The following is a 16,515-nucleotide window of genomic DNA, read 5'->3' as shown; positions in this document are numbered from 1 at the left end:
GTTGAGTCCCCCCCCTACTCGAATGTGCTGTGTCTGTTGTGCTTTTAAATTGTTCGTATTGTCCGATTGTTTTTGTTTTACTTTTTGTAATTTCCCCTCCCCTGGCTTTTGTTCAGCCACCCTGAGTCCCTTCGGGGAATAGGGCGGCCTACAAATTGAATAAACTCCAAACTCCAACTCCAAACTGAGCAGTTATGAAGACATAGTTTTCTTGTCCAGAGAGATCATATGAACCAAGCACAGTCAAGGGTATCTAACTAGATTTTTTTTTAGGTGTAATTCATTATTGCATTCACCATCAGGATTAGTTTTTTTCAGAACTGCTAAGTCACTAAATCTGGAGATGAAGCCGCAAAGGTATATAAAATAGAAATATATTCAAGCTACTGAACAGAGGGTATAATTCATAGGTATGCAAGCCTTCAATGTTGAGCAAGAATTTACTATTTCTTTTGCAGCCTGAAATCATCCAATATTGGGGATATCCAAGTGAACAGTATGAAGTTCTGACTGATGATGGTTATTACCTTCAATTAAACAGAATTCCTTACGGGAAACACTGTCCGCATAAGAAAGGTAGGTCTGCAAAATGATATTTCCAGATATGAATTGCTTACATTCTTCATATATAGTCATTCAAGTGGTCATGGAAATCTCACTTATACGTTCTTGGGAAGGGGAGTACAAAACTGTTACTGTTTTCAGCTTTGACTGGAAGCTTCTGCTGTGGTTTATTTCTAAAGCCAGAGATACTTGGCATGAGTATTATATTTTCTTTCTACAAATAATTGTGCAGCATGATGTATTATGATGCGCGGTTCAGTCTGAAAGCCTTTTGAACTTGTGGAACTAAATAAATGAAGGGTTTCTCAGTAGCATCAACTCTCCCTCTGTGGGCTGGGTCCATGCACTTTTCTGGCTCCTGAAGGTAACTAATGGGTGGCTGGATTCAGGAGATAGTTAAAGTTTCTCTGAGGGAGAGAGTTTTTCCACTTGACTTGGAAAAGGTTTGATGGTCTCTCTTTTAAAGGACACATTCCTTAGCCCATCCCTACTTGAGAACTATCACTTAATCTCCAACTGTAGCCTAGTCTCCAATTTTAGGAATCATAATTAAGAAAGTGATAAGGAGTCCAAAAAAGAAGAAGGGAACAACAGAGAATGAGGTGGCTGAATGGAGTCACTGAAGCAGTTGGCGTGAGCTTAAATGGACTCCAGGGGATGGTAGATAACAGGAAGGCCTGGAGGAACATTGTCCATGGGGTCATGATGGGTCAGACAAACAACAACAAGGAGACCGTTGCATATGATCCTAGTGGAAGTGAATAATCTTCATTACTTTCAATCTGGGTGATGGGACAGAAACTGCATTGATCATTCAAATGACTCGAGACAGGAGTAGTGCATCTTAAGCAGCTTAAATGGACTCCAGGACAGGAAGGTCCTGATCCTCTTAGACTCCTTGGTGTCATTATACACAATCACACATGGTATCTTTGTAAACTAGTGTCAAGCTCTGGGAGTAGTAAGCAGTACTTCATGGTCATTCATAAATAAATTCGTTCTTACTTGTGTATTTCCAACTGATAATGAATTTGTTGCTCCTGTTTGGAATATTCCAAGGTTTCACTTCTTGCTTATATTATTTATTCCCATTTTGAAACTGGGAGTAATGGTCAGTTTGGGGTGAGAATTTCTCTCTGCTGATGATGTACAACTGGAGGTTGTGGGAGTCTAGATGGGGCAGTTTGAGTAATCAGAATTGTTACTTGTGTCTACACATTAACTTTAATTCTGGCACTTAGTCTTGATGACATCAGGTTTATCCTGAATAGCTGGTCCGTGACTTGAGCATCTTCCTGGTTCTACTTCACGAAACACTGTGAAGGGGACTAAACAAAACAAATTGTAGTTACTCATTTCTGGAGGAGAATTATACTTATAGATAACATACAATAAATCATGCGTTCTTGGATTCCTTTGCAGGGCCCAGACCAATCGTTTTATTGGTACATGGTTTTCTGGTTGATGGGAGATATTGGATTGCAAATCTTCCTAGCAACAGCCTGGGATTTTTCCTAGCAGATGCTCGCTATGATGTCTGGATAATAAATCTTAGAGGGACCACTTGGTCTAGAAGACACAAGGAGTTTTCAATTGACCAGCAGGAATTCTGGGAATTCAGGTACCTTCCAAGGAGAATTGATAGTAAAAATGTTTGGTGAAAGTCTTGCAATTTGTTAGGAAAGGTTGTTGTAGGATTTATGTAAATTAATGAATAAATATTTTTCTATAATATAAACCAAGTTAAAATGGATACAATAATCATTTATTCAAAAAGCAACATCACAAAGGAAAAATACATAAAAATAGAAGAAAATACATTAGTAGCAGCCCCAATAATAACAGTATTGAAATATATGGACTTGTGAGGCATCAGTTTTTCAGTGCTAAAAGGTGTTTTTTTTTAAAAAAACACAATGTTGTTTAATGACACTCTCGTGTTCTTCATTAAATATCTTTTGGTTTTCTTGGCGAAAATATGAATTTTGATGTAATGGAGTCAGTTTTGATATGTTTAAAAGATTAACATTTATCATGTTTTGCTGAAGATTTTGAATATCAAATTATGTTAGACTAAGATTCTTTGATGTGAACTAAGATGTGAACGGTACAAAAATGTTATTTTTACATGTTTCTTATATATGGCCATTTAATTACATTATCACACAACTAAACTAATCTTTTAATATTCCTCACTCTGCTATTGTGTTGTATTTTATTGTATAGTACAGTACAGTATTAGTATTAGGATTAGGATTACACAGGTGGGTTCCTATCAGTTCGCACCTATTCGGTAGAACCGGTTCGTCAAATCTACCGAACCGGTTAGAAGAGGTTCCACCAGTGGACCTGGAAAGCAGGCCACACCTACAGAAGAGGTTCCAAAAATTTTTGAAACCCACCACTGGTCCTTGGATATGATTATTCTACACTATCATGCTCCTATTTATAAAACTCAGTGCCTCTGTGAAAGGGAAGGATGACTACTGCGTTTGTGGTGCAATCAGAACATTGCGTGTGTTGAAGTTGTTTTAACGCAAACCAAAGATGCCTTTAAAAAAAACAAGTTTACATCCTATTCTTATGCATGCCAGTGCTGTATGTGAGGTCATTTAAGGTGGTTCTGACAAGTGTCGTCAGCATCTTCATATCCGGTCACATGGGCGGCAAGCCACTCCCATCCGGTCACATGGGTGCAAGCCACTCCCACAAAGGAGGCCACACCCACAGTGTAGGTTCAAACAATTTTTGAAACCCACCACTGTAGCATTAGCATTAGCATTAGTGCTTCGATCCCGTTGCCAAAGATGGTAACCTAGGTGATTATTATTACAAGTTGATTTGTACGTATTTTCGTGTTACAGTTTTCATGAAATGGGAATTTATGATGTACCAGCAACAATAAACTTCATCTTACAGGAAACAAAACAAGACTCTTTATATTATGTTAGCCATTCCCAAGGAGCATCAATAGGTAAGAATATAGTCTTGGCATCATTTGATAATAACTGTTTTTCTCCATCTATCAAACAAGGACCCAGCACTCCTTTTTTTCAACTGGGTTGAGCAATTAAAAGAAAATGACTCTGTATTTTTCTTGGCTTTGGTCCATATCATCTTACACACACACACACACAGAGAGAGAGAGAGAGAGAGAGAGAGAGAGAGAGAGAGAGAGAGAGAGAGAGAGAGTCTCTGCTGTGAAAAATCTATTCTGGTTAAGCATCTTTAACAGATATTGTCTATATGGAGATCTCAGTCAAGAATTTACAAAGGCCATTTCAGCCATTACAGAGTGGGCCTTTATTTCATGGAGATGCACCATTTTGCTTCCACTGAGGACAATCGACTTCAAATGGCCGTTTTCTGAACATTTGCTGAAGCCAATTGTGGCAAAAGTAACGCAGCAGCCAGTTTTTAGTTAGCTCCCGTAAGATACCGAATTAGGAATTTCTCCTTTGGGGATTTGCAATCTACAGTATTATAAGCTTGCTGGAAAATCTTCCTCCATCAGAGTGAAAATGGCAGAGCATTTATCTGCTTTATGTCTTTTTCCACAATATGTTTTTTCCAATTCAAAATCTTCTAATGGCCTTCATATTCTCCTTCCTGCTAATTTTAATTCTTCTGTTGTGGATCTCTCAGTTATGGGAACTGTTTTTAGAGAGTAGTGCGGTGGTGGGATTCAATTTTTTTTACTACTGGTTCTGTGGACGTGGCTTGGTGGGCATGGCTTGGTGGGTGTGGCAGGGGAAGGATACTGCAAAATCCCCATTTTCTCCTGATCAGCTGGAACTCAGGAGGCAGAGAATAGATGGAAGTGGGACCAGTCAGAGGTGGTATTTACTGGTTCTCTGAACTACTCAATATTTCTGCTATTGGTTCTCCAGAACTGGTCAGAACCTTCTGAATACCACCTCTGAAGTGGTGGTAAGGTTGTAAACAACTTCAAAAATAATTATCATAAGGAGGAGACCTGTGGCATAATGGCTAAGACGTTTGCCTAAGATGCAATACAGCACAGGTTCGAATCCCAGTAAGGGTATGGCTAGCTGATGAGAGCTAAATAGCTTGAAATAGATCTATACTAGTCTCCCTTTATTTATTTATCAGCACAAATAAAACATTATATATATATATATATATGGGTGTAGGTATGCTGGTCTTGTTGAGGTATGCTGGTCTTATTGAACTTCATTCCTTAATCCAACATACAGTACTTACCAATAATCAAAATTATTATCATAGCCCATATTTACTTCCCACTTAGAAGGTTGAGAGTTCAATCCTAGGAAGCAGATGTTTCTCTCTTAGGGCACAAAGAAGAAAATATCTGCTGTGAACCGCACATGGCATCAGGAAGGGCATCCACCCAGTCAATGCTCAGCTCCACCCAGTTGCCCCAATTCTACCCCGAATTAAGACACTACAGGGTTGTAAAAAAGGAGGTTTTTTTTAAATAAAATATATTTTCTATTTTTAAAAGATTAGAATGCCCTCTATAGTTCTATAGTTTTAATTACTTCCTTCTTTCCTTTTTGCAGGTTTCGTTGCTTTGGCAATCCTGCCCCATTTCTCTGAAAGAGTGAAATTATTTTTAAGCCTCGCATCTGGCTATACCCTGAAAGGTACAATGGGGACATTTAGGATACTTGGACTAATACCAGAAGGACTCGTAAAAGTAGGTATTTATTTATTTCCAGTTGCTCTATGCTATCTTGCTCTAATAGTGGCTAATAGTGCATGATTTTGACACTCCAAACTCTATATGTCTGGTTTATTGTTAATAGGTTATTGTTAATATTAGTGATAACTATGTAAAGGAAATGTGGGTGAGGAAGGGAAAGAAGGATTGTTCTTTCAGATCTGCAAGATCGATATCAGACTTGTGAGATAAAGCAGCTAGGAATCACAACCAGATAATTTGGATTTGGATTTTGGATTTTACTTTATTTGTATGCCGCCCTTTTCCCTGAGGGGACTCAGGGCGGCTCACAATTCAGGAGGAGGGAAGGACAAAACAAGTTACATACATGAAGACAATACATCATTAAAAAGCGCAACAGTCATACTATTCGGGTGGGGTTGAAGTCTTTAGCCCCAGGCCTGTCGGGATAGCCAGGTTTTAAGGGCTACGCGGAAGGTCTGGAGGGTGGTGAGGGTACGAGTCTCCATGGGGAGTTCGTTCCAGAGGGTCGGAGCAACCACCGAGAAGGCTCTCTTCCGGGTAGTTGCCAGTCGACATTGACCGGCTGATGGAATTCGGAGGAGGCCTAATCTATGGGATCTTATTGGCCTAGTGGAGGTAATTGGCAGCAGGCGGTCTCTCAAATACCCAGGTCCAATACCATGAAGGGCTTTGTAGGTGACAACTAGCACCTTGAAGCGCACCCGGAGATCAACAGGCAGCCAGTGCAGCTCGCGGAGGATAGGTGTTACGTGGGTGAAACGAGGTGCACCCACGATCGCTCGCGCGGCTGCATTCTGGACCAGCTGAAGTCGCCAAATACTCTTCAAGGGCAGCCCCATGTAGAGCACATTGCAGTATTCCAGCCTAGAGGTCACAAGGGCACGAGTGACTGTTGTGAGAGCCTCCCGGTTCAGGTAGGGACGCAACTGGTGCACCAGGCGAACCTGGGCAAGTGCCCCCCTGGTCACAGCTGACAAATGGTGTTCAAAAGTCAGCTGTGGGTCCAGGAGGACTCCCAAGTTGCGGACCCTATCTGAGGGGCGTAGTATTTGACCCCCCAGCCTGAGAGATGGAAAACTTGGCCAATTAGTGGGAGGGAAGCACAGCAGCCACTCGGTCTTATCTGGATTGAGTACAAGCTTGTTAAGCAAATTCTATCACATAACTACATTGATAAAATCTTGCAATGCTGCCCTGCTTTGATTCAGCAGCAATTCTTTCTTCCTTCCTTCTTCTCCAGTGGTGCTCAATATACAGTAATCCTTGTTATCTACTGAGCCCAGTTAAACCCTGGAATTAATTACCAGAACTGGGAACGGCTCAGACAAAATTCCTAAGATCCAAGTAGCAAAATTAGTGAGGCAGAACTTATAAGCTACATTGAAATCATAGCTAATGTTGGTTCTAATGCCCATGGGAAAAGATTGTACAATACTGGGTCTAAAGCAAAGGAACTTTGATATAGAGTTATAGTCAGAATATTGCATTGTCTTAACTTAGAGTACATTTGTACCTCAGCAATGCACACTTTAAAGCAGCTTTGTACCGAGAGTACTTTTGTACCCACAATGAAAAAAGTACATTACTGTGGTTTAATACCATATCAACAGCAAAACTGAGTGAAACACTCATAACATTCCATCTACAGAACAGCTTTGCCTTGTAAACATGTTAATATTGACCCAGAAACACTTATTCTGGTTTAATGTAATTTCCATTGAGAAATCCGCAAATTGCTCCTAATGCCTCTTCTACACCCATTTCTGAGGAGTAAAGAATTTTATATGTAACTTTTAGTAAACAGAGAAGACGCCCCAGTCACTCAGCCATTGTAACATTGGTTTTTACAGGTTATAAAATTAATACATGATTGACAGCAAAATTGTGCAAGTGGAATTATATAGTTCTTATCTGGAATATAGCAATAGCAGTAGACTTATATACCGCTTCATAGGCCTTTCAGGCCTCTCTAAGCGGTTTACAGAGAGTCAGCATATTGCCCCCAACAATCTGGGTCCTCATTTTACCCACCTCGGAAGGATGGAAGGCTGAGTCAACCCTGAGCCGGTGAGATTTGAACCGCTGACCTGCTGATCTAGCAGTAGCCTGCAGTGCTGCAATATCTTGTCTATCCTAGGTTGCGGCACTAATTTGTAGGGTTTTATTTAATAAGTTTTAATAAGCGCTTCTATGCATCAAAAGCAAGGCAGTTATGCCAGCAGCCTGGAGCTGGGAGCTGTGGCCATGATGTGCCATTACCTTAAATGGATTTGAGCATCCCAAAGGGTGGGGCAGAGGGGAGACAGGATTTCAAGAGCGCAAAGTGCTAGCATAGCACACTGACAACCAGTGGTGGGATTCAGACAGTTTCTGAGCAGTTTGGTGAACTGGCTGTTGGAGGAAATCATCAGGGCAAAGAACTCACCCAAGATCTCACAGGTTGGGCCTCTTCCGGGTGCCGTCGACCGGACAATGCCGGCTGGCAGCCCCCTCGGGGGAGGGCCTTCTCTGTAGCTGCGCCAGCCCTGTGGAACGATCTACCCGTTGAGATCCGGACCCTTACCACCCTCCCGGCCTTCCGTAAAGCCACTAAGACTTGGCTGTTCCGGCAGGCCTGGGGCTGTTGATCAATGTACAGCTCCACTTAGACAGAATGGATGGTGCGTAATTTTAACATTTGTATTTTTACCTTTAAATTTTTAAATGCTTTTTATCTTGTCTGTAAGCCGCCCAGAGTCCCTAGGGAGTGGGCGGCATACAAATTTTATGAAATTGAAATTGAACTCGTTGTTAAATTATTTCAATCCCACCTCTGCCGATAACCCACAACCAGATTGGATAATCCCAGGAATGTGATTTCCCGCTTAGTGACTGCTTCACCTACTATTAGGGTTGTTACGGGGAGGACTACTACTTGTAGTACCTGATTCTGGGTGGCTTACAATGAAAACAGAATGGAAACAATACAAAAAACTAAACAGAATTAAAAACAAGGAAAACAACAACATAAAACTATTCCTGTTTGTACCGTACTGTGTAAATGTAGTGTAAATCTAAATTTTGTATTTTGTTTGTAAATAAATAAAAATACATAAAATGAAAAAATAAATTAAAAAGGATTGGGTAGGGAGAGTCTAGGGAAGGACTTCTATGGTAGAGCCGAGGTGGCGCAGTGGTTAGGGTGCAGTACTGCAGGCCACTTCAGCTGACTGTTATCTGCAGTTCAGCAGTTCAAATCTCACCGGCTCAAGGTTGACTCAGCCTTCCATCCTTCCGAGGTGGGTGAAATGAGGACCCAGACTGTGGGGGCGATATGCTGACTCTGTAAACCGCTTAGAGAGGGCTGAAAGCCCTATGAAGCGGTATATAAGTCTAAATGCTATTGCTACTGCTATCTATCTATCTATCTATCTATCTATCTATCATCTATCTATTATCTATCTATCAATCATCTATCTAGAGCCGAGGTGGCGCAGTGGTTAGGGTGCAGTACTGCAGGCCACTTCAGCTGACTGTTATCTGCAGTTCAGCGGTTCAAATCTCACCGGCTCAAGGTTGACTCAGCCTTCCATCCTTCCGAGGTGGGTGAAATGAGGACCCAGACTGTGGGGGCGATATGCTGACTCTGTAAACCGCTTAGAGAGGGCTGAAAGCCGTATGAAGCGGTATATAAGTCTAAATGCTATTGCTATTGCTATCTATCTATCTATCTATCTATCTATCTATCTATCTATCTATCTATCTATCTATCATCTATCTATCTATCATCTATCTATTATCTATCTATTATCTACCTACCTACCTACCTACCTATTTCTCTATTATCTATCTATTATCTATCTATCTATCTATCTATCTATCTATCTATCTATCTATCTATCAATCATCTATCGAGAGCCGAGGTGGCGCAGTGGTTAGGGTGCAGTACTGCAGGCCACTTCAGCTGACTGTTATCTGCAGTTCAGCGGTTCAAATCTCACCGGCTCAAGGTTGACTCAGCCTTCCATCCTTCCGAGGTGGGTGAAATGAGGACCCAGACGGTGGGGGCGATATGCTGACTCTGTAAACCGCTTAGAGAGGGCTGAAAGCCCTATGAAGCGGTATATAAGTCTCACTGCTATTGCTATTGCTATAACTTGGGAAAAAGTAAAATTCATGTTGGAAAAGGAGGGACGTTCTGGGAATTGCAAGGTTTCTTTCTCTCCATCGGCCATTTTTGTTTTACAGCTAATATGGGGCACTAAAGAATTTTCCCTTTCTAATGAGAGAATAAAGAACACCCTGATCTACGCATGCAGCTATCCAGTAATTGACAAGCTCTGCCTCCAGATCATTTTCTTTACAGGCGGATATAATGAGAAAAACCTAAATGTTGTAAGTAAGCTCTATTTTTATTTAAATGTTCCAGAAGCAAGGCTGTAATAATTGCCTCTCCTCCTAACTTAAGAAAGTGAAGACTCTTGAAATGAAGTATTCCAAAAGGAACCTTTTATTAAGCAGAAGTGACAGCAATGGATTCAAAGCAACGTCTGGATAGGGGTTAGCCAGATGAAATAAGACCAGATCAGGAAACTGGTTCCACCACAAAACCGCAGAGGACAAAATTGCGCTCGACGAAAGCGCGCATTTGACGTCATCACAGCGCGACGAAAACATCGCGCTGTGATCGAAAAATGTAAAAATAAAGCGAAAACCTTACCCTAACCCCCCCAAACCTAACCCTAAACCTAACCTTAAACCTAACCCTTAACCTAACCCTAAATCTAACCCTAAACGTAACCCTTAACCTAACGCTAACCCTTAACCTAACGCTAAACGTAACCCTAACGCTCTAAACCTAACCCTAACCCTTAACCTAACCCTAACCCTAACCCTAAACCTAACCCTTACCTTTATGTGAATCGGTTTGCTTTAATTTTATTTTTATTTCAATTTTTATTTTTTTTCGTCGCGCTGTGATGACGTCAAATGCGCGCTTTCGTCGAGCGCGAATTTGTCCTCCGCGGTTTTGACGGGTCACGCAGGAAACTAAAGTCCAGGATGATACTTCACCAGCTCTCTAGTCCAGAATCTAAATAATTACACCATCTCTGACAAATATAAGTTTAGTGTAATTAATCATCAAATAGTTCACCAGTCGCATCCATATTTATGCATCCACAATTTATTATTCTGGTGTAAAATTTGCTATGGGTACATTGAGATAGAACAAAGACCTAAAGTACTATATACTGTAGGCTCTCAGCAATCATCACAAAATCAGAGTTTTGGTGATGGGACAATTATTGCAAAAACTTAGGGCGCCCTTTTTAAAGCTGCATAATCAGGGCCAGATTTAGATGAAAAGAGGCCCTAGGCTATTCCACTTATGAGGCCCTTTCACCTCCCATTTTTAAGTTTGTAAATTACATGAGAGACAATAAAATACATCATTACTGTGATATATATCAATATATATCAATATATATAGCTGGCCTCCCGACGGAGGGCGGCTCTGCTCTGCGGCAAAGGCAGCGAGGCCAGCCGCCTCCCCTGCTGCGCTCAGCTGCCCGGCTCGGCCCCCTCGCCCTCACCTGCCTGGCCACTGGTGGGCTCTGTGTCGACGGGGCGGCTACTGGGAGCGGCTGCGCCTCTCGCCCGACCGCCGGTGCCGGGAACGTGGGCGGGCTCCCCAACTGCCACGGTGCTGGAATGATCTTAACCAATACATTTTTATGTTTGTTTATTAGTCATATGCGTAGAATTTCTCCTTATTTTCGGTTCAGTGTTTTAGCGTTCACTGTTTTTAGAATAGTGTTATTTTAATTTTGCTAACAATTTGAATGTAGGCCCCTCTTGATCTTGAGGCCCTAGGCTGAAGCCTAGTTAGCCTATAGGAAAATCCGGCCCTGTGCATAATAGGAAATCACTCATCTATTCTCCAATAGGGTTTTCCTATTGTTTAGGATAGTGTGAAACCTTATTTTAGAAAACTTAGATATGAGATGGGAGAAGAACTGTTTTAACTCATTTGTTTCAATTTAGAGCAATGTAACAATAAAAAATACTTTTGTATTTTAAAAATTGGAAATATGTAGGTTTTTCTTGTTTTTCAGAGTCGATCGGATGTATATGTTGGAATCATTCCTGATTATACATCTGTAAAAAACTTGAATCACTGGTCTCAGGTAGAGTACAATATAAGCTTGTTAGTTATTTGAAGGCATATCAAAATTGATATATCAGTGTTTTATATTTAATTAAATGGTTGGTTTGAGTGCAAAAGACATGATAAGCAGGGATGTTTATTGGTTGGTTGATCAGTCATGTAATTTTAACATATAGGTCAGATGTGGGTTCCTACCAGTTCGCACCTATTCGGTAGAACTGGTTCGTCAAATCTACCGAACCGGTTAGAAGAGGTTCCACCAGTGGACCCGGAAAGGAGGCCGCACCTACAGAAGAGGTTCCAAAAAAATTTGAAACCCACCACTCTCTCTCTCTCTCTCTCTCTCACACACACACACACACACACACACACACAGAGAGACTCACACAGAGAGAAAGAGAAAGAGAAAGAAAGGAAGAAAGAAAGAAAGAAAAAAAGAAAAAAGAAAGAAAAAGTGAGAGAGAGATGAAAGAAAAAAAGGAAAAAGGGACAGAGAGACAAAAGGAAAGAGAGAGAGAGAGAGAGAGAGAGAGAGAGAGAGAGAGAGAGAGAGAACACATAGCCGGCAAGCCACTCCCACCAGGTCACATGGCCGGCAAGCCACTCCCAAAGGAGGCCACACCCACAGAGTAGGTTCGAAAAATTTTTGAAACCCACCACTGATATAGATAAAATTTATTGATAAAATGTCTTATGATAGACAGGCCCTGTTTGAGATTTGTTGTTAACTAGCAGCTGCTGGTACGCCGGTGCGAGGTCCAACTTTGCGAAAATGGAGCCTTCGCCCATGGTGTATAGCAGATGATGGACCGAATGAAGAAGAATAGAAAACACACGTGGCAAGGCAAAATATTACATACCAGAAGAACTGACAGCCGTGATTTCACATTATTGTGTATATAATAACAACAACAACAATACTAATAATGCAATTAAAAAACAGTAATACATATTAGTAATTAGAATATACTAAAAAGATGGAAATCCTTAGATTATTATAGTTCATTGTTTTGTTGTTTTGAATTCTACACTGTTGAGAGTCCCATTTGTGAGATAGGTGGCTATATAAATTTGATAAATGAAAATAACTAGAATTAAAACTAGACCATATGGAATTTATTAAGGTTACTTCCTTTTATGAGTTTTACATTTTTAAGGTTTTAAATTTTCTGTGGTACTTATCTTAGCAAAGTAAATATTTTACTATTTTTCACTATGTTTTACTATTTTTCACTATGTTCACTACTGCCTTTGTTGTTTTAAAAAAACTTTGCAATCTTTCTATAAAATTCCAGATGAAAGATATTGTCCATACATATTTTGGACGTATATCTTGTTGAATTATTTTTTAATATTGAGATTTCAAAACTAATTTTTTAAATTGTGAATAATGTTTTCATTTCTTTTTAGGTTATGAACTCTGGTGAATTTAAATATTATGACTATGGGCAGAGAAACATAGAGATATACAACATGGTAAGAAAAAGTATAATGGTGACAGGGATTTGACAGGTTTTTTTTTAAATAGCTAGTTAAATATTGTTGATTTCCTATAATTTATCTAACAACTATGAATACCTCCAAACTAAAATACCAGCATTAGTTGAAATGCTAGTTCTAATGTATATCCTTTAGTTTTTTATAGTATCCTTCCATTCTGCGGGAGATAGGGATCTATCTTTCAGAAGACATAGTAGCAATAGCAATAGCAGTTAGACTTATATACCGCTTCATAGGGCTTTCAGCCCTCTCTAAGCGGTTTACAGAGTCAGCATATTGCCCCCACAATCTGGGTCCTCATTTCACCCACCTCGGAAGGATGGAAGGCTGAGTCAACCTTGAGCCGGTGAGATTTGAACAGCCGAACTGCAGATAACAGTCAGCTGAAGTGGCCTGCAGTACAGCACTCTAACCACTGCGCCATCTCGGCTCTCCAGAGTCAGCATATCACCCCCACAGTCTGAGTCCTCATTTTACCCACCTCGGAAGGATGGAAGGCTGAGTCAACCCTGAGCCTGTGAGATTTGAACAGCCGAACTGCAGATAACAGTCAGCTGAAGTGGCTGCAGTACAGCACTCTAACCACTGCGTCACCTCGGCTCTTCTGCAGAGTCTCACAGAGGACATTTGTAACCACAAGGTGAAGCTGCAAATTGGAAGAGTCCAACTTCTCACTCTGATCCTATAGTTTCTATAGGAGAAGCTGCCTCAGATCATATAAACAATTTGCTTCCTATGTCTCAAAGTCAGTGAAAACTTTTCTTTTCCTTCTTTCTTCCTGCCTTGTTTGGACTCAAAAAGAACTGGATTCAAGTGGTAGGACATGAGAACATTAGTATCACCATAGACCTGGAGGAAATCCATAGCAAACCCATAGCAAGAGCTATGTGGTGGTGGTAACTGCCTTTTTCATCCAACAGGGGGCCATCCTGGCTATTTCTATTTAACTACAGTAAAGGACGAAAACATTGAGGTAGTTCCATCAAAGTTCCAGCCTAGGGATAATCCAGTAGTATCAAGGGCCATTAGGCCTATAGATCCAGTTGCAACTGAGGTAGCCGGCTGAACCAAAGTAGGCCTCAAGCCTGAACCTAACTAGGGTCTCATGCAGGGGTGGGTTTCAACCGGTTCACGGCGGTTCCCGCGAACCGGTTGGTCGGCGAACCCAGAAGTAAGTAACTTCCGGCAACGGCGAAGGGCCCACCTGCCCGCCCGCACTCCTTACCAGGTTTTGACGAGTTCTGCGCTTCCACGCATGCGCAGGACACATACAGCGCCTGCGCGATCCTCCAGGAGCAGCTGGAGCATCGCACAGATGCTAGTACGCATGCGTGCACTGCGTGCGTGCACGAGGACGCCGCCAGCCCCGTTCCAACCGAACCGGTTGGAACAGGGCAAGAAACCCACCCCTGGTCTCATGATATTAAGCTTTAACTGTTCATATATAGAAATTGCAAACGTTTGCTTTTAGGAAGTATGCACATGAAAACTGCTGAAGTAAACATCTTTATTTTAATGTATCTGCTGCCTTGACAGTAAATCTGTCTGGAAGACACATTTTACTTCCTCAAATGTATGCTATAGTTGACAGTTGGCTGACTATGTATTATTACTTCCTGTAGACATAATATGCCTGTAACTCAAGGGCAAATCTTGAGGGGTGTATCCAAAACTAACAGATGGCTTAGCTAAAAGCTAAAAACTATAAAAGGAATTTCCTGATGTCATTCGGAGTTCAGGCCTTTGCTTCTGAACTTGCGCAATAAACTTTTTCCTTCTCTGAAGAGCTGGCTTCTGTGTCTTTTCCACAACACAACCTTACCAGAAGTGGTATTCAGCAGGTTCTGACCAGTTCTGGAGAACTGGTATCAGAAATTTTGAGTAGTTTGGAGAATTGGTAAATACCACCTCTAACTAGCCCCACCCTCACCTATTCTTTGCCTGCCGAGTTCCAGCTGATTGGGAGGGAATGCCAATTTTACATTATCCTTTCCCTGCCATGCCCACCAAGCCACACCTACCACGCCCACAGAACTGGTAGTAAAAAAAATTGAATCCCACCACTAAACCTTACCACAAAGCAGACATAACAGTGTATTTTAGAGCAGAATTATATAATCCCCCCTTTCTAACAATTGGTCTGACAATTGAATTCTCATGATCTAATTTATACTGTTTGTAGTATATTTCTTGTAAACTGCCCAGACTGTTAAGACTGAGATAAACTCTTGATAATCAATCATACACCCACACTCAAAGAAAAAATAAAGATGCCATGTTTGGCTAGGAAAGCTTCGGATTTCCCCTTGTAAATAATTTTCCAGCCTCGTTAAACTTCAGTATTCTCAAAGATGGGCAGAAATTTTTCCAGGGCTCAGTTAATATCAGCATAACAAGGGAGGAGGAACTCTGGTGGCACAGTGGTTAGAATGCTATATTCAGTTTAACTCTGTCCACAGTCTGGAGTTCAATCCTTACGGATCTCAAGGTTGACTTCCATCCTTCTGAGGTCAGCGAAATGAGGACTCTGATTATTGGGAGCAATATGCTGACATTGTAAACTGTTTAGAGAGTGTTGCAAAGCACTATGAAGCGGTATATAAACTGAATTGCTATAATATATAATGTGTTGGTTTGTGATCCTTCTCCTACCACTGTAATCTTGCAGCCAGATCTTAATTTTGGATGTATCTTAATTTTGGATGTTAGCTTTCCCTAAACCTCTGAAATTAATGACCATCATCTGGCTGCAAAATCAGAGGAGGAGGAGGAGGAGGAGGAGGAGGAGGAGGAGGAGGAGGAGGGGGAGGAGGAGGAGGAGGAGGAGGAGGAAATCTGTTAGGACTAATAGTCAATAGCCGTTAAGCAAAGCCATTAGTGAAATCTTCTCGGTGTTTCTGCCTTTTGCATTTCTGGGTGCCGCTAATTGGCAATAGGTCATCTACTTATCATAGTCCTGTTGTGAATAGCATATAATTTTAAGAGATGCCTACACTAACTATTTAACCTGCTGTCAAAATTCCATGAATCCATTAGGCAACTTCTCTGCCCAGCGGGGGTGACCCCCAAATCACCTTCTTTGTTTCCTCCTCTTTTCATCCGCAGACAAAACCTCCGTTTTATAAAATAGAAGATGTTAGTGTGCCAGTAGCCGTGTGGAGTGGAGGAAAAGATATTGCTGCAACCAGACGTGATATTGAATCCCTGCTTCCTCGAATCCCTCGTTTAGTTTTCTACAAGGACATTCCTGACTGGGAACATTTTGATCCAGTCTTGGGTCTGGATGCCCCACAACGCTTGTATCCCGATGTGCTTGAATTGATGCAGAAATACAAGGATTAATTTCAGGGTTGGAGCCCCTTTGTAGGGGCGGGGACAACATCTCAGCCACTTGGCTGCTCCTTGAAATCTTTTTTAAAAATTATGTCATCTTCAGAAGCCATATTAACACTGGATGTTTCCACTCTGCCACATTTGTGTGCCTGGGAAAGCAGGAGGAAGGGATTTTGTAGAGGGGGTGTAGTTAGATAAAATAGCATTCTTCTTTTTGATCAAGGTCAGGGTATTCCTGCATCTGGATAAGGAGTGGTTAACGTTAACCAAAGAGTGTTAA

The 16,515-nt window shown here is 41.3% G+C and overlaps 1 protein-coding gene across 1 annotated transcript in view; it reads left to right on the top strand.

Annotated features, from left to right (window-relative positions):
• Positions 1 to 16,244, top strand: part of LOC116518346 (putative lysosomal acid lipase/cholesteryl ester hydrolase) — a 17,105-nt gene extending 861 nt beyond the window's left edge. The window contains exons 2-9 of the mRNA XM_032231679.1: positions 459 to 576; positions 1,987 to 2,185; positions 3,429 to 3,538; positions 5,109 to 5,245; positions 9,482 to 9,628; positions 11,350 to 11,421; positions 12,813 to 12,878; positions 16,008 to 16,244. Of these exons, the coding sequence (XP_032087570.1) occupies positions 459 to 576; positions 1,987 to 2,185; positions 3,429 to 3,538; positions 5,109 to 5,245; positions 9,482 to 9,628; positions 11,350 to 11,421; positions 12,813 to 12,878; positions 16,008 to 16,244 (1,086 nt within the window). The remainder of the gene's footprint in view (positions 1 to 458; positions 577 to 1,986; positions 2,186 to 3,428; positions 3,539 to 5,108; positions 5,246 to 9,481; positions 9,629 to 11,349; positions 11,422 to 12,812; positions 12,879 to 16,007) is intronic.
• Positions 16,245 to 16,515: the final 271 nt, after the last annotated feature.

This window comes from Thamnophis elegans, chromosome 15 (genome assembly GCF_009769535.1).
Source record: "Thamnophis elegans isolate rThaEle1 chromosome 15, rThaEle1.pri, whole genome shotgun sequence".
Classification (NCBI taxonomy): domain Eukaryota; kingdom Metazoa; phylum Chordata; class Lepidosauria; order Squamata; family Colubridae; genus Thamnophis; species Thamnophis elegans.
This window is presented reverse-complemented; position numbering and strand designations above follow the sequence as displayed.